Raw genomic sequence first — 23,640 nt, forward strand, 5'->3', positions numbered from 1 at the left:
AGGAGCTGGAGGAGGGAAGAGTGACACAGAGCACTGGAGATGTCCCTGCCACTAACACAGTTCTTCTGAAGAGAGTGGCTGAGTGGGAAAGAGAGTTCTCCCCATGCCCTTTTTCACAGACCAGCACAAACCACCACCCATTAGTTAAACATAGTCATTTGTCAGTTGAAGGGAATTAGGTCATGGTGGAATGGGTGGATTTAATGAAGAGTTATGAATTTCAAGGCAAGAAATGTTCTTTGTTTTGGGTGGCATGAAGAGGAACATCTAACAAAGCTGGGATGAAGGTGAGCAAGGCAAAAATTGGGTTAAAGAGAAATTACTGGCTAAGATGGAGTGCTGTTTGGTTCTGAAGTGACATCTTGGGCACAGTCATGTTAATTTAACAGTTTTAAAATAGATTAAAAAGTCTTCTATGGGAAATAATCCTGACCTGAGAAGAATTGGGCAAAAGCATCTCTGTTTACTACAAATTCACTTTCTTTGCTCAGATCCTCAGTTCTAACATTTAAATCCTTCAGGATTTTGTGAAGAAAAAAGATTTCTCTTAACATTTATTTCCAGCTCTTTGATCTGAGAAATAGAGTCAGCTATTATGCACTGATTATGGGAAGTATGAATAATTTGATTGGCAAAATTTCTTAATTTTTTCCACAAGTTCTGTTCAAAAATATAATTTTAGGCAAGGTGGGCCTCTGGCATTAATGCATTTCATCATTTTGTTAAAAGCAAAATCTCTTTAGGGGCTTTTATCTCTAAGGTCTTTCAGAGACTGAGGCAATTGACATTTAGTTTTGAGCTTCCAAATCATGATCATTCACAAAATTCTCCTGAACCATAAGTGAAAATGTTCTTTAGATGCTGGTTAAATATATTTACTGTAAGTCATACACATTAATATTATTGTACATATCCTATAATTACAAAAGGTCTTCCTATTGACTTTACTGTTTGAGACCATTTTTCTATTAGAAACATTTATAATTGTTTTCCTGTAATTGTCCAAGCTAAGTTACAATTGTGTCATATAATGACCTTTAAAAACGTGTCTAGAAAAGCCTGCAGCTGTTCCCTCCTTGGGTTCTTTCTACTGAGTTATATTTAAGCCAGTGTCTCTGAAACCAGGCAGTAATAAAAGGGATATTATCCTTAGCAAATATCTTAATCATGGTAAATCTCTGTTGCCCTACAAATGACTGCATGGGGGATTAGAGTGGAGTAAGCCATTTGCTGAATATCACTGCCACCTTTCTGAGGCCATTTAAGCGTGTTTAATTTTTCAGGGTGAAACGTGAAACCCACTAGTACAAATGTTTGCATTTGGCCTGAATTATATCCAGACTGTAACAGTTAGAATAGGCTTATGACCAGATTGTGAATGATCTGTAGGAGGCCAGTTCTGCTTGGGAGAGTGAGAGAGAAAAATGCATATTTGTTCCCAGTCCCAGCTCTCTTATGTCATTTACGCTGCCTCGGTTCTTTTCAATATTTATGTAAGGCTATTATGGGGTGAAGTACCAGTAAATATATGGATGATGCTTAGCTGTGTATATTTTAAATATCAATCACAGTCCTTACTGTCATCCAGTGCCTGGGAGCCATCAGTGTCCAGCTTGGGTTCATCCTGGCTGAAATGGAGGTGACAATGCTATGAAGTACAAAATACTCTCAGGGATTTTTGTCCTCCATGGCATCACTTTCTATCTGTTTATTTATGCTGATTTCTCTCAGGTTGTCCGGAAACACTGAAGCTACCTGTTTTCCAGTGATCAAGCTTAAGGAAACCTTTTGGGAATTGGAAGTACTATTGTACATTTCATGCTTTTTTTCTCCCTTCCTTTTAAGAAAGCAGTGTCTTCTCTCTGTACCAGCCCAGGTGACTATACCCCTAATCAGTTTGGACTCAGCCAGAGGCTTGGGAACTGGCAGATCTAATGGGTGCTTGCTGGGGCAGAATCCAGTGACTGTGAGGTGACACCTGGGTCAGGTGGCATAGCCCTCTTAACTCCACTCTGCAGTGTGCCAGGGACACATCACTCACAAACTCCCTTTGTTCCCAGGGAATGTGCACTCAAGTTCACCTGCCCAGCCTGATTTCTTGATCCTTCCATTGGGCATCTTTCCCCATAAGTCCTGAACACAACTCCCCAGAGTGGCTACAGGGGTAAGAATGGTGAATGTGAGAGGCAAAGTTTTGTTGTTCACAGGGTCATGGAATCATAGAACAGTTAGGGTTGGAAAGGACTTCAAAGACCACTTTGTTCAAACCCACTGTCATGGGCAGGGATACCTTCCCCAGTCCCAGCTTGCTCACAGCCCCATCCAACCTGGCCTGGAACACTTCCAGGGATGGAGCAGCCACAGCCTCTCTGTATCAGTGCCCCACTACCCTCACAGTAAATAATTTCTTCCTAATATCCAATGCAAACCTACCCTCCTCCAGCTTAAGGCCATTCCCCCTTGACCTATCACTACATGTCCTGTAGCCTTGTAAAAAATCCCTCTCCAGCTCTCTTGCAGGCCCTTTTGGAACAGGAGCAAGTTGTTTTTAATTGTCTCATGACTGCTGGACTGATCTTCAGGAGAGGTGCTGATGTCTGTCCATCTCAGTGTTTACTGTGCTCAGTGCAATATTCTCTGTGATTAAATCCCAGGCAAGTTTTCAAATGACAAGCCCTGACTTTGAATGGTCAGCAGAATTTAATAAATATTATAAGGACCTTAAATGAGACCATAGGATGTGTGGTTAAGCAATCAGTTATACTTGGTAATTGGGAGATGTAGCTAATAATAACCAAATTGAAAGAGGAAATTGAGTTAGTGCCTTGTAAGAAACAAGACCTTCACAGAGGACCCTCTCATTAGAGACTTCAAGATTGTTCTTTTTCTAAAGTTAGTCAACTATTTAATATTTCAACCACTTCAGCCAGTCACAAGTATCCTTTTCTGTGACAGTGGTTTAACATAAACTATGTATAGCTTGTCCTGTTGGAGAGTTTGTGCTTTTAGCTTGAATCTGAGTTTTTTTCCCTAAGGAAAAAAGAAATTCTGTTAAGTTGATAAAGTTTTATAATACCCTGTTAAGTTTTCTACTGTATAGGCAGGTTAAAGCTTTGATTCAATTTCCCTCACAGAAGAAACAAAATTTCTATGGGAGACAATTATAGGTGAAGATTAAACCTTTTGGTGTGTTCAGTGTATCCTTCAGATGCTTTCATAGTGACTGTGGATGAAATACCTACACAGATAAAATGGTCATAGAATAATAGAAGTATTTATTTTAGAAAAGGCCTCTAAAATCATCAAGTACAATCATTAACCTGACACTGTCAAGTCCACCACTGAGCCTTCACAGGTATATGAGGTTTATCTCTCTTTACTTACTCTGAAGTTGCAAAGAGGTTCTATTTCTGATTCCTGCCACTGTTTTATACACTCAGCTGGTTGTGGGTTTATCCCTATAGGTATTGCTGAGGGATGCCTGCTCTTTGCACAGGCTATCCCATGAATGAGTGAGGTCTTAATTGTGTCTTCATCTACAGGGATGGATCACATAGTGTTTTCACATGCACTAAATATTTTAGAGGTTTGAAAGTTTCACTGCAGTGGGATAAAAACTAGAAATGTTCAGAGATTTTTGTGAGAAGGATTCAGAACTTGAAGGAAAATTATGTACTGGAATAGGGTCTAAGATTAAGCTTCTCAGCTGGACTGTGAAGGTTTGGACCAGGGTTTTCACATTCCACTTGATACTCTCATCACCAGCTAATAGGCTATTTTGAGGGGGCTATTTTTTGGCTTCAGGTAGGAACTTCCAAATTGAGCATGAGGATTCATTTTGTTCTCAGATGTTTCTTTTAAATCACCATGCCCCTGTTTTGGTGTAATACATGTTTTCAGTTCATTGCAATTTCTTCTGAAAAGATCTAGTCTAAGTCTAGTCTAAGGTAGAAATAAGCCCTTCTTTGAGCATGGATTAAACCAGATGACCTCCTGAGAAGTCTTCCAACCTAAATTCTTCTATGAGTCAACTTGGAAAAAATACCTTCCATTTCCAATAAGAAAAAATGATTATTGAACCTAGAGTTACAAGACAGTAAAAAATGTTGTATTAAGTGCTAAATGCCATGGTCTAAAGATTTAACTTATAAAACTAATTATTAGCCAGTGTTCTCAGTTGCTGAGTAGTTTTATGCATATGGACTTTGCCTAAGCAATCTGGCTGCTGTTGTGGCTACATTTCAAATGGTAAATGACATAAGGAAATGGAAAGTCACTCTACAGAGGCTGGGCAGGCTGAGGTTATATCCTGTCTGTGCCCTGACTTGCTGGGGTGTCCATAGACTTGCCACTTCAGTTTCTTTAGTCTCTTTGTGACACTTCCATTTTCTTAGTATCTTTCACATATGTAAATATCTTGCTGTAAAGACTCTGCTCTTCAAAATGGTGTTTGTTTTCCATGGTGTGCTGGCAGAAAAACAAGGGAAGGACCTATTCTAGGTTGGGACCTCTAGAGGTTCCCATAATCCAAATAATAATAGTAAAGAGAAGGGAATGGCATGTGATTTCTTATGAAATGACTGTCCAGTCTCCTTGAGAGATGTAAACTGAATGATTGCTCTGTGTGCACCAGGTTTACCACAGCAAGAGTGCCCATTTCAAGAAGGATTTGGGGACAGGTTTTTGCATATCTGTGTTTGTAACAGGCAGGAACAGCTTCCATAATTAACAAATTTAGCATAGGTTTTATTTGATCTGCCATGGAAGAACTGCGGTGAAAAAAAAAGCCATGGAGCATGATTACGTTTGCATTTGAGCTGCTGTGGTACAGAATAAATGCTTGGCACATAAAGGGCTGCTCCATGGCTGAGATGAATTCCTAAAATGGGCTTTTACCTTCCCTTGCCATATTACCATGTAGAAAACACTCAAATGCCATGCCTCCTCACTTATGTGTCTAAAAAATGAAATTATTGGCTATTTAACAGAACTGACATCTGCTAGATTAAAAAATGTTCATGAAATGTGCTGATATTGCCAGAGAGGAAATATGTGATGGAGAGATGAGTGCTCCTGTAGCAAATGCAGTGCTATGGCTGGGGTTGTGCTGGGAGCTGATGTGCACCCCTGATTGTGGCCCCAGAATCATTGCTGCCCCAGCCAAGCTCACCTCATGGAGAGGTGAGAGGGACCCACCCTGCTGGGAGCCCACCTCTGGATCAGCTGAGTAATGAAGTGTTTTATTTCCTTCCAGATGAATACAAGAGTAAAGTAGCCTGTGAAGATGACAAGCTGAGGCTGAGCTGTAAGAAGAGCATGGTGATAGCCATTTACTCTGCCATCTTTGGGAGGACACAAGGAGGCAGCCTGGAGTGCCCATACAAAAACCTAGGGATGCCCATGATTGGTAAGCAGGGGAATGGCTTGCTGACAGGCTGATGTGGGCAGGGTGATTTCATTTATTGTCATCACAGCATAGCTGGCATAACATGACTAAGAAAGCAGGACTGGGACGTGCAACGTGCTGTGGTGATGCTACTGATGTGTGGTACCTTGTCAACCAGCGGTGAGCTTCAGCATGAGCACAAAACTGAGGTTTGCAAACTGCAGCTATATGTCCTAGCTGAGTTACCAAGCCACAGGCTTTTCACAGATTCATCAGATGATATGCTTGAAGGTGCTTGAATTTCTTGTTCAATTTTCTGTCCTCCTGGTGGTTCATACACTGAAGCTCTGCCTGTAATATGAGCATCTTATCGGTGGATGTCATGTACCATCTGCAGCCACTGAAGCCTTGACATTGCATTTAAACTTTTACTGAAGTTAAAGCAAGGGAGCAAATTCAAAAAGCAAGTTGTTAAGTTTCATCATGTTACGGTTGGCTTACAGTACCTTCAAGTAGCTTCTCTACTCTCAGACTATCAGAGTCTCTTACAGTCATGAGTTATAGATAAATAATTGAAAAACATTCACTGGAACTGTCTGTTCTTGAGCCAATGTGAAATAACTTTGAATATTTTAGGCTGTGGCAGAGACAGCAACAGTCACAGTACAAAATCATGTGCATTCCTCGCAATTTTTCTCTGCAGAGGTGAGAGGGAAGCAACTGGTTTCCCAGAGGAATTGCCTCCAGAGAGAGAAAGGCTTCAGAGGAGACTGGACAGGGAAGCTTGATCTGCTATTGCCTGTGCTGGGATCTGTTCAGCTGTATCTGGGGATCTTTGGCTTCACAGCTGCTGATGCAATGGCCTTAAGGAGTTAAATGTTATTCAAATGGAAGCGAGTGCTTGGAAATATGCTGATGATGGGTGTCAGTAGAAACCCACAGGTAGAATGAGGCCAGTCAGGTTATTTGTGCAGCATGCCAAGTGCCTTACTTCTGTAGCTGTGAAAATCTGAGCACTTGCAGCACAGCTGAGCAGTGCAGGGTCTGCTACCCAGGCCCGTGGGTGAGATGTATGACAGCAGAGTCAACATCCTGCCAAAAGTTATCTCCTGCATCCTGAGGTGACCAGCATTCCTGGATGTGCTCCTGCAGTCCTCCAGTTGCCAGGTAGCAGAAGCCAAAACAGATGTCTGTGGCAGGTTAGCCTGGACCTCGTTGGTGTGGTGTTTGGGATGGGCTGAGTGCAGCACTGGTTGCTGTGGTGGTTAGGCTGCTGGGTGAAAACTTGCCAAGTCAGTGAAACAGGAGTTTCTGGAGCAGACCTGAGCACCCCTCTCCTTTGTGCTGAGGAGTGACAGGACTGAGGGAGCAGGAACAGGCACCTACCAGGGACAAGGTACCAGCATAGGAACCCCCTCTTCAATGTCAGCATGAAGAAAAAACTATGTGAAGCCACAAAGGGTAAAGTTTTACTCTTTGCCCAGATGCAAAGTCACAAAACTTGTAGTGGCTGAGAGAGGGTATGTGGCACCAGAAAATGGGACAGGAGGCACAAGCAGTGGGACCTGACAGCTGAGCTGCACAGTCCATAGGATCTCTAGTGCCTGCATGCCCTGCTGTTCTCAAACTGCCCTTGTGAGCTCTACAAATTTGGGATGTTTGCCCAAGGAAATGAGGTGTCAAATCCTGTAGTGCAGCACACAGTCTGCTGCTGGGATGAGGCAGGGCCTTCCTCCAGTGTCAGCTCTTAAATGAAACTACTTACAAGAGCAGGCTCAGTACAAGCCACTGCAATACCAAGTGAGGGGTGGGAATGCTGAGGAAGCTTTATGCTAAAATCAAGCTCAAGGTTTTAAGCGGTGAACTGATGATAAAAATGACTGAGTTGTTGAACAGGAGGAAATATCCACATGTTTGGAATTGCTGGGGTCTCAAGTGTCTTAAGCCAGTCTGGTGCTCCTGGGATGCTGTGGGAGTAGGTATGTCCTGCCTGCATAACAGCAAAGGGAGGGTGGGAAGGGTGTCTGGGACATCTGCTGGCTGCCTGCCTGCAGGGCTGGGGAGGAGATGTGAGGGACTCACCATGGAGCAGTGACTTCCCCAGGTTTTCCCAGGCTATTGGGCACTATGTGTGTAGGGTGAAAGACTATAGCTGTTGGTGCTGATGGTTCCTTGTGTGCTGAAATCCTGAGTGAATTGTGGGGGCTGGGGTGAGCTTAACTAAAAGAAAATTGGGGGTGAGCAGGTGGTCATCCCCAATTCACAATGTTCCAGCCGTTAAATCCCAGTCATGTTTTGGAGTGGCTGTCCAGGTTTCTTCAGCAACAGCTCACTGATCCCCTTGGCATGAGGCAGTCTCTGCTTATCATGACCTTTCCTTCATCTACCTGTGTGAGCTGCTCCAGTGGGGCAGTGCTCCAGGGATGCAGGAATGGGAAGGTGAGTTGTGGCTGGAGTTAGCACTTCTCATGGCCCCACAGGAGAAACTGCTGTAGGATCCTTCTCCAACCCAGCAAAAGTCAGCAAAAAGCGTATTCACACTGTGCTTCCCTGTGGCACCCTGCAAAAGTCCCAGTGCTGCCTCCAGTTACAGGAGTGACGAGAGCAGGTTGTGCTCCCAGCTGCCATGTGTGATTGTGGCAGCAGCACTCAGGGTCCCTCAGCCTGCTCCAGAAACTGCTCCTCTCACAGGCCTGCCTACCCCAGCAGGCAACTCTGTTCCTTCAGGAGCAGGTGGAAACATCACAATTTATAAATCAAAGCTTTTGCTAGTTGGAGAACATTTCCCTGCACGTTTGCACAGCCCTGCAATGTGGGGAAAGCTGCTCTGTGGCAGCCTTTGATCCCAGACACTCACAACAAGATGATCTTACAAACATGACCAGATGAGTCAGATTTTGCAGCAACATCCAGTTCCTGTACAGAACCCAGCTATGTTCTGTACATGGAAGATTTATTTTGTTTGAATTTCATGGGACTGATGATTTGTGTTAAGTCTGAGCCTTGGCAAAGGGCCTTTTGCTGGGAAGTAAGCCCTGCACAAGTTCACAGTGATTATTTATAACCACACAGCCTGAGCTACTTGATGAGTGAAGAAGTCATACTTGCCCCAAAAGTGGTGAAGATTATCTTTTCTTCCTCTCCTAATGATAAACAGTTCAGAAAATTTGATTCAATTTTTTCTTTCTGTGGAAAAAATGCACATTTGGATTGAATTTAGAAATCATCAGCTTCTACAGGTGAGACTTAAAGAACTGAGGTCTAAGATGGAGAGGAGAGGTGGCCTAATAGAGCATTGCATATTGTATTGGTTTGAAAACAAACCAGTGGGAGATCACACGTCAAGATTGAAATTAAAAATAAGTGAAATAATACAAGGAAAAGCACTGACAAAGTCAGATACAACCTAACACCCTGTTAGGGTGGTAGTAGCAGTCCAGCTGAAGTAGTCCAGTTGAAGTGGTGATCCTGTGAAGGTCTAGTCTCCAGCTGAAGATCCAGTGGTAGCTCTTGTCCTCTGGGAACCCAGTAGACAGGGCTAGCTCAGGCAGTTCCAAGGCCAGGTTATATCCACGTGGGAGCACCTGGTTCCTCCCTCCTGGGCAGAGCATTCCACAATGGGATGAGATAAATCCATGAGTCACACGGTGGGTCCCTGATGGCCCATTGCCTGTCATGCGGGGTGGGTCGTTAGCAGCTGATAATAGCTAACGGATGGCCCATTGCCTGTCATCCAGAGTGGGTCATTAGCAGGTGATAGCAGCTAACGGCCCACAGCTGGTGGTAGTAGAAAACTACATCTATATTGCAACCTAGGACACATATATAACGTAAACCAATTCAATTTGTGTTGTTTCTGCCTTGAAAAATGAGACCTTGCACTCTTGTAGAAGTGTTGAGGAGATAAAGTCCACTAGCAGTGAATTTCCTGAATTCTCCATTAGCTGCTCAGGTGAATTCTGAGGAATCCTGGTGTTGCAGTCCTTTCAACCCAGTTATTGTTGTGCTGCTTTTGGGTGATGAAAGATCCCCAAGTCACTCTTCACATGCAACACTGTGCCGTGCCATGCCATGCCATGCCATGCCATGCCAGACACATGTTTTCTCTTGTCTGATGTCTATATGAATGTGCTTAGCATCTGTGCAGAGAAAGTTATTGTGAAGAACTGCATGCTATCCCTGTCATGTTAAAGTGAAAATCTGCCAGGATCCTCTTTTAACTGGAAACATGCTGAAACTTGTGTCTCTGACCATAATGGGAAACCCCTGCAAACAGCTGGACCCCTCCTTGAATGCCTTGGGAACTCTGAAAAGCTCCTAAAAGAATTTGACCTTATTTGTAACTCTCTTAATAAAGCCTCCACTTTGTGCCAGCATGTGCAGAGAGCATACACAGAGCATGGGGAGGTCTCTGGGGAAAGGGCTATTTACAAGCAATGAACCATTAATATCCCCCAGCCAAGTGAGCCCTTTGCCCCTTTTTCCTGCTGTTTACAGCTGCCTCTGCCTGCATCTCCAAGTGGCTTGTTTATTCCAAGAGAAGCAATTTAAAAAATGGCCTTTTTCTACATTTATCTGAGTGCAAGGTGGTGATCTAATTAGGAGACTGAGGAGGAAGAACTGGGATGTGAAATGATTACCCTTTTTATTGCCTAGTGGAGCAATATCTTTGGTTATATTCAGGACACCTGACTTGCTCACATTATTCATTTTTACAGTAGTTCCCCCCCTGAACCCCAGAGAGTGAGATGAGCATGTTGTGCTGACCTTTAACACAGGATCCAAGACTCCTTCTCAAGAACCCTGTCTCTCTCCACCATGTATACAAAAAGCCCAAAGCAATTTAATTGCTCATCCTGGGTAGAAGGAATCTGGGCTTGGTTTTGGAGTTGGTGTAAGATCGTGGGAACCATGGCTCCCCAGCCTTGCTCTGGTCCTGGGGTGTGGGTTAAGCTGAGTACTGTGCTGAGACTGAAATGTCCTTGTCACTTAACATACAAGTTCTCTCCTGTGCTTCTGTAAAGGGGAAAAATGAATGTGTTTACAAAGCCCTGAGGAAACTCAGATGGTCAGTGGCACTCATGGGATCTGATAATGGAAGAGCAGAGGAAGGAGTTCAGCAAATGAGCCAGTGCTTTAGGTGCTCATTCCCTGACATTTTTCATTCTAATGCAGTGACAGAAGGTGATCCAATCCAGTTTGTTTTGATTTCCCCCTCTTAATGCAGATATATATATCACTTGAAGCAGAGTCTTCATATAAATATTTATTACACCATATAAATAATGGACCCTTCTAGTTTGTTTATCTGTGATCAGATCTAGCATGTGAATGAATATGAAATACATGCAGTAAAAAATCCATTTTATTCCAGGGTACATGTTCCTGCCAGCTCAAGAGCTGGCTTTAAGAAACTGCTGCCCCTCCAGCTGTGCATTTCTGGCTCTTTTCTGCTTCACCATCCATGACCATTTTCCATCCTGTTTCCATCAGTACAAGGTTGTGGCTGTGCTCTACACTTGGTCTCAAGTCAAATGTTTAAAAAGAAAAGGCCTTTAAAATGTGGATCTGGGTCAATGAGGAGCAATAACCCCTGGCATTGATGGGGGAAGCAGAGGGTGACTGGGACAGCAGGAAGGGATTGGATATCCACAGAAATCTGTGCTGGTCAGACAATGCCATGGAGCATGGCCAACCTTTAGTGATCCAAGTGGCTGAAACACTCTCATGCTTCATCCTGGTTTCCCTGTCTGGCCTTTAAAGCAGCTGCAGTGCTGGGTCTGTGGGATGAGCAGCAGTTGGGGGAATCAGACCCTCTTGTTCCTCTCTACAGAGTACAGCAGTTGTTCCTCTCCAAAGCACCTCTCCCTCCCCTAGGTGTGACTCCATGTATGCTTCGTTTACATTCAGGGCAGAAACTACTTTATTATGTGTATAGCTCATGATTAAGAACATGTTTTTAGAGGCCAATCTGTTTGTATGCAATAAAACCCACAAATATCCATATCTGAAGGCTAAATAAACATCAGTTGCTGTTTAATTCACATATCATACCTTATTAAATTTACATTGAAATGCAGCTCCCATTTAGAATGCTGAGTTAAAGTGGGACAAAGCCTGCTTTCAGAAAGTTATTTTTCAATTTTAGATACTTTATGTGTTTCACTTTTTGTCTCAAAACACCAGGAGGTAATTAAAATCACTTTACAGCTGTTTCTAGAAAACTCCAACTATTGCTGGATTCCATAGAGCCATAAAAATGATTTATATAAAGTTGTTTTTATATGCGCACAATAACTCTTAAAAAAATTGAAAAAGTCCATTCAAATGTGAGCCTGGACAAGATCTTTCTCTAAAGCAAGGTTCAAGTTGGTTTTGAAGTGCTGTTTACAGTAGAGTATGACCCCATGCAGTGATTGTAATTAAAAACTCTGAAACTAGTAATTTAGATTGAACTAGAATTCTCTGTGATGCTATTTGTATGATACTTGAAGAAGTAAAGTGGGGTTTTTATCAGTAATATCAACTTCTTTAGGGGCTGATTTTGTAAAAGATTCCTATTGCTGAACTATTAGTTAAAAGCAACCCCAAAATATAATCCTAACAATAAAAGGGCAGAATTTAAGAGATTTAAATCTGTGGCATCTCAATTTGTTTCCATGGAGTTTCTCTGAATGAAAACCAGTGTAACTTGTTCAAAACTGATAAAGTTCCTCTTAAAATAATTCAGATGTCACTCAAGAGTATTGCAAAATTGCCACAATGGTGAATTCTGAGCCTGAGAAACAAAGGTAATGTGAAACCTGTGAGTTTGCAGGCACGGCATGCTTTATTTTAGGAACCAAGGGCAAGAAGGGACTTGCAGGCTGTGTCAGCTGGTTAATCCCTTTAGAAAATGGGCCAGACCTGCAGCTTCTGAAGTTCAGACCTTGCTTCAGCCCAGGTCTAGGCACTTGTTGGCTATTTCCATGTTCAGGATAAAACTTCTTTTGGGCTGTAATGACTAGGAAGGAGAAATGAACTCAAGGACTTCACAGAGCAGTAGATGCATGGAAAGCACTATCCCTATCTTCTACCGAGTGATAATGAAGCTGTTACCTTCTTTGCTTCTTATCTTGAAAGCCTTACAGTCCACTATCAACTCTGCTGCAAATTAAAGAACAAAATTTAACTGTCATTACCACAGCAAAACTTCTTTTTTCTCTGAGACTTCTTGGAGCCATGTTTGAAGCTGTCCTCAGATTTTCACTTCAGCCCCCAAACCGGAGAAATATTATTAATTTGCTCAACTTTGCACACTCTGAGTCAGTCCCTGCAAAACTGGAGGCTCATATATTTTATATATTGTATCTGGTTCCAGATACAAGAGTGATAAGATGATTTAAGTTCACATTAACAAACCAAGTGTTTATAAATGTAACTATAGGATTTGTAATTAAACCTGTAATCGATCCTTCAGTTGCAGTCTCTAAATGTGATTGGTTTGTTTTACAATAATTTGCTCTTTTCTGGCCTACTGCTGAAGTTTCCAAAGTTTTATGAACTGTGTGGTGACTAATTTTTCTCTCTCTTTCTGTAAAACATATTTTTTTAATGTAAAGCTGGCCTTCTCTGCACATCCTCCTAATGTTTGGATATAGATATCCTTTCTAGCCAGTTGTTTGCAGTGACATTGTGCAAGATATATTTTATATACAGCTGTATAAATGTGAAATTCTCTGCTGCTATTTGTAATGATGATGTTGACCATTTATAATTTTACAAATACCAGCAGGGAACTTCATCTTTTAATTGTTTTGGGTTTCTGCTCCTGAGCTTCTCCTCTATATGTAAATACACATCTGCTTTTACTTTTAAGGGCACTCTTTGGTTTTCATTGGTTGATCTTCACATTAGTTGGTCTTAAAGATACTTAAGTATTTGTAGTTTGGTTTTCTCCCTCTTGTTGTCCACACTCCTTGTGGATCTAGACCCAAATCACTTCTTGAGTCCTCTACAGGGGTTTGTGTGCCATGGCAAGGAAGAGAAATCCAGTATATTTCAGTTGGCCCCAAATGAAACTGTGCGACAGCTTTACTCTGATAAAGAAATTACCTCCCCAGGCTGATACCTGAGAGAGAAAGTGGACAAAATTAATCTTTATTAACAGTCTTTTGCACTGGTTTTTAAAGAGAACATCAAACTTACTGGGCATGGGCTAAGTCGAAAATGCCTGGGGTTTGATGTACTGCTCAGAGTGCAGACTGACTCATTGATATTCCATGAAGACATCCTTCACAGGCTGCTGGATGGCTAATTCTGGCTGAAGCAGAGGCTTAGGCACTTCTAGCAGCTGCCCCTTGATAAAGGAGATAACTTTTGTGTCAACCACAGCTAATGGTTTAAAATATATGGGACTGCCCCAAACCAGGAGAGCTTCTTTCCATACTGCTTATGATAGAGGCTCTTTTTCAGATTGAGGTAGTCACTCCTAGGTAAAACATGAAGGAATTTAGGCAGCTGCCTCACCTGCAAGGTTTGAGTTACTTCCTGCTTGTGTCCTTTTTGCCATTGCATTGAGATTTGCTTTCTCCTTTGGCAGACAAGTGGATAACCACAGCACTGATTCAGACATCTGTCAGCTTTCTCTGCAGGAACTAAATTTCTCCCCTCTTGGTTAACTGACTCCTACACCTTCCATCTTTCATTCTGTCCTCTCGGTTTCATACCTTCCAGCAAGTAACTTTTCCTCTTTTGTTCTTGAGCAGGAAATCAGGCTGCATGTTTTGGAGAAAAATCCTGTCCTCTGCTCGGGAGGAGTGTCCTCCTCAAGCTGTCAATTATTTGTAGAATATTCCCCTCAAGGGAAAATTTATCTTAAGTTGATCCTTTCACCTGCTTCTCAAAAGACAGCAAGGAAAGCTAGGGTTCTGTTGATGGTTTACATCTGAGATGTGGGTTTGCTCTTGATGCCTTTACACTGAGCCAAAGCTCCTGATGCCTTTACACTGAACCAGTCCTGCTCCAGTTCATAATCACTTACCTCGTATGCACTGCTGGAAATAGTATTTTAGGCAGTGATTCTCTTCCTAAAGCCTTTAATTGTGGCCAAATTTGGTCCTTTTGACACTTCAAGGTCTTATACTTTGTTGGCTGAAAAAGTAGAATGAGTGCCCCGTTTTTCTTGACAATTCAGACACTCAGAGAGTCTGACTCATCCTCTTACAAGTGGGTAGAGTTTTTTCTCAGGCTCCATTTTTCTTTCTTTTTGAAATGCATGCCTGTTAACATTGGTTTGAGCTCCATGCCCTGCTGCCTCTCTAGGGCCATGGACAGCCTGTGGAAAACTCCTACTTGGCAGCTTCACAGCGTGCTAATATATTCACCTGTCCAGCTGTGTGTGGTCCTTCTTGCTCTGGGCAGCCTCTTTCATCTGTGCAGGAACCCATTTTTGCAGGCTCAGCATGGCTGCTCCAGGTGAGTCTGATCATGAGCAGATAAAGAGATGAACAGATGTTCCCAAACATCTGCAATATGCCCAACTTCACTGTGGGATTAGTCACCCTTCTCAAAACTCATTCTTTAAATCTGTTTGTGGATCCATCTGTAATGGCTGCTGCCTTGGAAGAGTCTCCAATCTCCACCAGAGCATCTAAGAGTTACCAAAATGCAAAAATTAAAGAGTTTGGAAACATTTTCAAACCCAGATACGTTTTGCAATCAAAAGCAGCAATGTACGGCTCAGATTTCAGATTTGGATGTGTCACCCTTACTGGAGAAAAACAAGTAACACTGAGTAACCAAAATTAAGGATATGATTAATAGGCATTGGCTCCAGTTTCTACTTATTTTTTTTTCACCAGGAAGAGGTAATAAAGAAATAGTCATGCTGGGAAGCAGCCTTAGACTGACTAAAATCCATTCATTGTGGTGAGCTTGATGATATGGACATTACATCACCGAGACCAATTCCAGTTTTAAAGCCAATGCTGTCTGCAAGCTACGGTTGGTAAAATCCTCCATCACAACTCTGTTGCCCTGATTTGGGTTTTTACCCTGACAGAGGCTGGGCTGATAGAGTAGGTCAAAGAATAATATAATACTAAATGTAATTGGTAAGGTAAATTACCCACTGAGGGCTTAGACTAAGGGCTGTGAAATCAACCTGGCCAGTGGTCTGCATTTGTGCAGTGATCCTGGGAAAGGGAATTCACCTTGTACCAGAAGCAAGGCTGGAGAGATGGGCAACTTCTAGAAAGTGGGGCCAGAGGTAAAGAGAATAAAGTGAGCTGATCCCACTCCCCCCACAGCCCCAGCTTTAGCTGAAAATACCATATTCAAAAAGCACAGCTGATACCTTTAAACACTTTCACATGTGAAAGTTTCACCATAGCCAGGATTCATATTTGCTCTCTGGCAGAGTACTGAAGCAATCCAAGACTAATGAAAGCCAAGGGTAACTGTGGCCCAACCTCTCCAAGAGGGCTCTCTGTCATCTATGAGGTCTTAAAGCAGTTTTTATTGCTGTACCGTGAGATTTGAGATTTGTGGGCTTTAAGAGGTTCTCGGCAGGGGCCTGGCTCTGCTTAGCAGTACTTACCTCAGCCTTAGTGATATGGTGTTGGCATTTGTGAGCATCCTTCCCACGTCTCTGACACATGGGATCACTTCTTTGTCACTGGTGCCAGCGTGGTATCTCATAAAACATTTGGAATTTGCATTTAGCAAGCAAACAAGCAGCAGAAGAAAAGAGGTCATAGAACATTGAATCATTAAGGTTGGAAAAGACCTTTAAGATCTTCGAGTCCAGCAGTAATGTTGCCCTGAATGAGCATGACATCTGGTACAATAAGTGCCATGTCTAGTCTCCCACTTCTGAAGACCTGGAAAAAATTAATTTGGCCAGCTGAAGGGGACCACAGCCCAACTCTGCTGCACCACATTGCTGGGCTTGGCTCCCCTGCATCTTTTTGGCAGGCTAACTGCATGATTTAAGGATAAAACTCCTCTGTTTTCTTGCCTTCTCTGAGCTCTGAGGATGGGCACTTGGAGGTGAAAACTTCTGACCTGGAATCACCTCCTGAAGAAGTACTAATATAATTGGAGCTCTCACTTCAATGAGCTCCACAAGGACTTATTTACATTTGGAAGTTAAATTACGTATGTGCAACAGTAGGTTCAGTGTCGCTGTTGAGCTGCTAGCAGAGAAGAAATCCCCGGATTCTCAGCATGGCATAGAAAAGAGAGCTTTATTATTTTGATTTCAGCTTATATAGACTTTTCAGAGGTCACCCAGATTGGTCAGCCAGAAACCTCCCCCTAGCCTGATTGGCCAGGTCTGAACTGTCCAAATCTCGAGACACCGTTCTAACAAGATCCAAACTTTGTTTATAAAACACAGAAGAAGTTCTCATGGGAAAGGCCTGTGCTAGCCACAGTTCAGAACATCCAACTGGAGTGAAATTCAGTGTTTTTATAGGCCTGAGACACAGGGGTAAACGAAAATACCATGTTGTCCCTTCCAGAACTCTGAATGACATGGTGGTGACTGTGATTTGAAGGAGCTGTAGTCTCATCTATCACTCAGCCACCTCTCAGATGTACTATTGACATCTTCAGTGCTAGTTAGTGACGGAGTAAAGATGCTTGAATATGACATTTTGGCATCCAGCTAAATGAACTCCTTATCACAAACCCTTTGAAGTGTGTAAGGAAGATGGTCCCATTAGGAGGTTTTGATTGCTGCTCTTACATTTTCCAGTTCAGTGTGTTTGTGGAGGAGTAACATGTTGACAGACCAAGAAATCCAAGACAGGAGACAAAGCTAGTTTCAGTGTTTGTGTAGTCCTCTCTCAAAACACTGCAGGCTGCTTGCTCTGGCATTTATGGGAATGCACAAGGCATTAGAAATTGTGTGGAGGCAAACCCAGAGAAAATTCCCTGTTGTGAGCAAAAGGAAGCCTTTGAAGTGAATACTTGGTCAGAATTTGTGCCTAGACCCCATTTATTTTTTTCAGGCCTAGAAAAATATGACTTTTCCCAAGAGACTGGCTCAGGTCTTACCATGGGGAAAATGAGAAGAGTATTTGGATTTACCATATGGGAGCCTGTTGTCAGTAGAGTTTAGCTGGACCTTGTAACATGGGCACCTCAGATAACTTTCTGCCACTACTGCATTCACCAGATTCTGGTGTTCATTAGGGTCTGAAGGTCAGGAAAAACAGTAAGACTTGAAAAAATTGTTTGACACAAGAGCCAAGGAAATGGAGTACTAAAAGAAACCTCTAACCATGCTATATTGTAGTTACCTGGGCAGCAAAGCAAAAACAATCAGAGATTGCTTGAAATCTTCAGTAATGACCTGGATAATGGGATAGAGTTTGTAGGTGTTACCAAATTGGGCAGGACAGTTGTTACAGCTTAACTGGAATACTGAAATATTCAGTTTGGGGCTGTCCAGGTAAAGAAATATGTTGAAAAACTGGAGCAAGTCCAGTGAAGCTCCACCAAGCTAGTCAGGGATCTGGAGCACACAGCATGGGAGGAATGCTGAGGGACACAATGTTGTTCAGTCTCCCGAAGAGAAAGATCAGGATAGGATCTTATTTCTCTTTACTAAGGACTAGGTGGTTCTACAGAAGACTCTTTCTGGAGATGCACAGAAGAAACCAGCAAAGGAGCACCAAAAGCAGTGCACAGGAGTTGCAGCAATAGAAAACTGATTACATACGAGGAAAAATTCTTCAGCTGGAGAGGGGCTTAGCTCAGGATCAAGTGTCTAAGGAGTTAGGGATATATTTCTCTGTGGAGATTTTCAAAACTTGCCTGGACAAATTCCTGAGCAACCAGATGTAACATGAAAGCTGGCTGTTCTTTGGGCAGGAGCTTGGAGTGGATAGGCTCCAGATACTGCTTTCAGCTAAATCATTGGATGGTTCATCTGCCACAGTCCCAGCAGGCAACGTTTCCCCAGATATATTTTTTAATACTAAAGTTTGCAAAAAGTCCATGTGAAAGAGGTTTATACAATCTTGGTGTCCTACTTTCTGTATGAGAGGCTTTCATCTCCACCTGTAATTGAAACATAGAGAGTCCCTTCTACTCTTCTATTCATTTTGGCTGGTGCAGCTTGAGCTGGAGCAGCCTGGCAATCAGAGAGTTGAGGACTTCACTGCTGATATTTGTGACTGTGGTGGCCTGGTGTGTGGCCAAAGAAGTTGGGTATCTAGGATTACATGTACACTGGTAAATGAGTGGTCAGGGCACAGGTACTGGAACTAGATCTGTGTTGTGAAGTTGTAGATAGTCCAGGGCATGGTTTGTTGCCTTGGCCCAGATAATTCTCTCCTAGGCAGTCCAGAAGATCATAGAATTCTGAAATGCTTTGGGTTGGAAGAATCTTCAAAGATCATCTTGTTCCAATCCCCTTACCTTGGGCAGGAACACCTTCCACTAAGACCAAGTTGCTCAAAGCCCCATCCAGCCTGGCATTGAACAGTTCCAGGGAGGGTTTGAGGTTGGTTGTAGAACAAGGACTGGATATCATCACTCTGATCTGAAGAGTAAGAGGGTTTAATAGCATGGTTGTGGGTTGTGCCATTGCAGCTGGCCTCAGGGCCAGAGATGGTCCAGGGTAAGTTTTAGTTTACCAGTCAATGTGCATCCAAACAGTGCAGGCTGGAGCTTGGCACTGCTAAAATGCCACAAAGGATTGCAGTGCTAGGACCTCCTCTAGCAGATGGGGCTACCTAGAAGAATCTGGGTATCTTGGGCTAAATGGAAGAGGTTCTTATAGTTCAAGCTGCATCTGCATTTGTTGTTGGGCTGGTGAAGGCTCTGGAGCAGGGTCCCACAGCTCCCTGTGGCCAGTACAACATATTATTTTCAGTGTGTATCATGGACAGGGCTGGGAAAATAAATGCAGGTACTACCTGATAAAGGTAACACTGAGATTGTGCTCACCTGCCATGGACACATCAGCTGCTCTGTATTGGGTACAGTGAAAGAGACTCTGCTGCCTGGCCCTGTGGTGGCTGACCTCATGTCCATGCAACTAAACCCTGCACCACATACTCCTGCTTTTCCATCCAAAATACAGTGGGGGCCTTCTGTAAATGGACTGTTAGGACTAGCCCTGTTATATCTCAGGCTGTATTACCCACTTGGAATAATGCTAGCTGGCAAAATCATTCTCAGGTACGGGGTAGCACTTAAACGGAATAAAGGTGTGTCCACAATTTATCCCCCTCTGGTTTCCTAACACAGATACTGCTACTAAAATCAATAGGGATGGAGACCATGGCCTGATCAGAACTGCATGGGAGAAAGGAGGTCATCAATACCAGGACATGACTAGTGGTGGCTAGAAAAGCTGTCAAAGTTAGTGTGAGGGTATATGACAAATAAAACTCCTAGAAGTGTTTTCAGTGTGCTGAATCTACAGCTTTGGCACCTGAAGAGTCAATCCAATCTGTTAAGGTGGAGAGCAGTCTGTAGTTTGTTAGTATGTACGTATTCCTACATGAGGAACATCCCAAAGGCTGGAGATGTTGGATGCAAAAGGCTTCTTGTGCCTCTCAAAAGACCAGTAATGGGTAATTCTGCACACTCCCATGGATATGGAATTCTCCTGTGCGAGAGGGCAAGGCCCCTGAGCAGACAGCTGTGGGATGTTCTCTGTTTTGTGTGAGAACAATAACAAATAAAAAGAATAGGCACCCTCCATTAAATCCTCTGCAGTGCTTAGATTTGATGAGTTTCTCCAACTGGACATTCACAAAAAGACAATGAATCAGGATTGCTGCATGCCAGATGTTTCCACTGGAACCTCTGACACTCATTGGACCAGAAATCCCCTAAGGAAATTTGGGTGGTTCAGTATGAAAATGTTCACATGGAGCCTTCTTCTTTTGTCATTTGCAGCATGTGAAGTAAAATGCTGCCTTTGATTTGAGAAAAAGGACATGTTACCCTCTAGGCTTGGTTTTCTGTGGCTTTCCTGTGTCTGTCATGGCTTTTATTGTTGTGCTGGTTCTAGCACTCAATACCTTTTGAGGTCCATTTTCCCTTTCTCTGCCTCCAAATTAGTGACCTAAAGGGGTCTGCATTCCATTCTCTGTAGCTGTCCTGTTCCTTTTAGCAACAATTTGATGCTGAGCAAATGTCTCCTTGCCAGTTTCCCCCTGAGCTTTGTCCTGGCTGGACAGTGAAAGCAAATTGTCAGTCTTGCACCTAAAAGCTCAAGACCTTCTCTGTGAAAATTGTTCTTACCCTAGGTGAGAAAACGGGCAAAGCCATCTGGCAGAAAAAAATACTTGGGAAAATATTTACTTTTGGAACTTCCCATATTCTAAAGTCATGATGTGAGATCAGGTTTAGAGACACAACCTCTAAGAGCAGACAGAGACACTTTTGATTACCTTTGTCTTCAGCAGGGGCCAGAGAAGAGAATTTGAGATGTCACTAAACATTTTTATTCTTTGTACGGATGTATGGGAGTTTCTGATTCTTCAGTGTTCTTTCAATTTATTAGAGGTGTGTTAGAGTCAGATACACCTTCCCATGTAAACACAAAGACTTTTAAATATAGAAGTCTTGCATGTGCTCTCACAGTTTGCATCTGGTAAATTATTTTTGGCAATTTCTGTTGTGAATGGATGAATATTCACAGGTACGTATTATTTTTCCCTTTCAGAGTGTCAGTCAGCTACTGCTCTCCAGCTCATGATCAAGCGTTGTCATGGGAAAAGAAGCTGCAGCATATATGCCAGCACCTATGAATTTGGAGATCCTTGCTACCCAGGCATCCAAAAGCATCTTAATGTCATCTACACCTGTGGTAAGTTGCAAAATCCTCTTACTTTAACTCTCACTGGTGTGTATGTTTGTTGAACAGTGGTGTGTGGAGAACAACAAGATGCAAAAAGTTGTTGAACTTCCAGTTGGCTCATGGTGATTCTCATTTGGTTGACAAGGGAACACTTTGGATCACCAGAGTGGTTTAATTCTCTCACTTTTTGTACTCACTGGCTTGATAGAAACAGCAAAAAATGTTGAAATGATATTTTATTAACCCATTCAGCTGCTTCTTCAAGGCAGGAAAATCTGGTGGTGAAGCCAATCTGTTCAGTGGATGTTTACACACTGAATGTTGGCATCCTGCAGCAAAGCTGTGGTTATCAGTAGGACACCTATTACTGTGTTCTGTATTTCATTTTGTACCATAGAATCAGGTGACTACCAATCCATACTCATCCACTGTGATATTAGAAAATGACTACCAAAATCTTCAGGTAAACAGTGCAATCATTTTTCTAACAAAATACTGTTATTAAAAACAAAACAAAACAGAAACAGTTGGAGCTCTCAGCTGGGAGCTTAACTCACAGTGTTGATCAGACACTGTGCTCCTACCTGACTAGTCACCTTATTTTGCAACAGAGGAAAAATTGTTCCTGTCTGAGCTCTGTAGTATAAAAACAACATCTGTCTTCTTACTGTGATGACATTTGGGTCATTTCTAGCTGACGTATTTGAAAATATTTCCTTCAGGGTTTTGCTTACATAGTTGTCGCTAGGATCAGCTTGGTCTCTCTCTCTGTGTTCCTTTCTGCATCCATCTGGAAGATGGAAATTTGGGTGCTGTACTGAATGTGCTGAGAACAGAGAGTGGAGCATGTAGCAAAGGAGAAGCTCTCTGTGCTCTCAGACAACAGTGGGTCTGTGGGTGACTCTCTGTGTGTAACTGTAAGATGCTGAGTGTGACAGAAGGCATTTGAGACAGAGTCACTGCAGCATTTTGTGTAGTGGCTACAGCATGGTAGATGTGCAGCGTCCTGAAGAGCAGAGACATTGATGTGGGAGCATCAGGCTCTGAGCTCCTCTGGCTGTTGTTTCATTTGGCAGCAGTGGAAGGAAGGTTGGGTTTTGTTTGAAGTGATGCAGCAAGAAGTAGCAAGGCTATCCATGCAAAGCCCTGTGAATTTTCTAGTCAGGAAGGTGATGTTTTTATATCACTTTTCTCATAAAAAGACTGCAGAGAAGCTTATCCTCATGGGGATTTGACAGAAATGAAGGCAATGCAGCAGGAAAAACAGGAGTTCCATCCCTCAAAAATCTAGGGAAAACAAACAGAATTCCATGATGTATTTCCAAGAGGATTTCTCCTTCAAAGGCCTCCACATCCATATTTTGGCATTACAGTCCTGGTCTAAAAGTCCACTACAAAAGACACCAATGATCTCTTAATCTGACCTTAACTCTCTAGTCCAAGCCTAACTGCATCAGGAAATGAGTCATGCTTGAGAGCACAAAATGGCATGTTTTGCTTTTCTGTGGGTGAAATCTGCCTCATCCTTTGAAGGTGGCCATGGCTCCTTGTCAAAACCATGATCTCAGACATGTCTCTGAGCTGGATTTTGTGATCAACAGACACATATTTCTTGCCTCAAAGAGCAAAGCCCTTCAAAATGTGAAAATGAAATAAACAAGAAATCAAATTCCAGTTCCATGTGCTTGTGCCAGACAGAACTAACTCCTGGAATTCTTTTAGAAGAAATGATAAACAATTTCGTATTCCTATGGCCTAGAGAATGATAGCAGTGTAGAAAACTCCCTGCTGGCTGTCTCTTTGTTTCAGGTTTCCATACAGCTGCACACATCACAGCTCCTGGTATAGTTCTCCCCTGCTTTCACCAAACTGTGGGAGTGAAAGGGGACAGGCTGTGACAAATGGATATGACTGCACTCCCCCACGGCCTGTATCTCGATACATATCCCTGTTTCCCACCTCTTGCACTTGGAAACATGTGGTCCCTTGTTGTTTTTTGGAGAGCAGTAAAGATGCAGTGACCGTGGTATAGCTTGGGAAATGTGATAGGTGTACAAATGAGTTTCTCTAAGTATCACTTCAACCCTTTTTGTTGCTGCTTCAAATAATTTTGTTGCTCCTCATCACTCTCTGAGATGGGGCAGTGCTATCAGTCTGCTCCTCTCTGCCACTCCCTATCTGCCAGGCTGTGGCAGAAATGTCCTGCCATGTGTCAGCAGTTTGGACCATGTCACTGATCTTACTTGTGAGAAGAGCTGCCAAGTGTCCTTGGCCAGTGTTACAGACCTGCTGCATTGCTTCAGAAGAGGTGGAGAGAGCAAGAACACACTGTGTCCATGTGGTGGTAAATGCTTCATGCAAATATTTCCCATGTGAGAAACTTCAGTAACTGTGGGGACAGAGCAGCTGCCCTCTGCTTTCGGTGCTAAAGAATGGGAAGGACTGG

The 23,640-nt window shown here is 42.9% G+C and overlaps 1 protein-coding gene across 2 annotated transcripts in view; it reads left to right on the forward strand.

Annotated features, from left to right (window-relative positions):
• The window catches only part of EVA1A (eva-1 homolog A, regulator of programmed cell death), a 202,334-nt gene that overhangs the window by 78,818 nt on the left and 99,876 nt on the right, over nt 1-23,640 (forward strand). For both annotated transcript variants that reach the window (XM_085057001.1, XM_085057002.1), the window contains exons 4-5: nt 5,255-5,407; nt 21,060-21,203. In XM_085057001.1, the coding sequence (XP_084913127.1) occupies nt 5,255-5,407; nt 21,060-21,203 (297 nt within the window). The remainder of the gene's footprint in view (nt 1-5,254; nt 5,408-21,059; nt 21,204-23,640) is intronic.

This window comes from Lichenostomus cassidix, chromosome 3 (genome assembly GCF_008360975.1).
Source record: "Lichenostomus cassidix isolate B80296 chromosome 3, HeHo_3.0, whole genome shotgun sequence".
Taxonomy (NCBI): Eukaryota; Metazoa; Chordata; class Aves; order Passeriformes; family Meliphagidae; genus Lichenostomus; species Lichenostomus cassidix.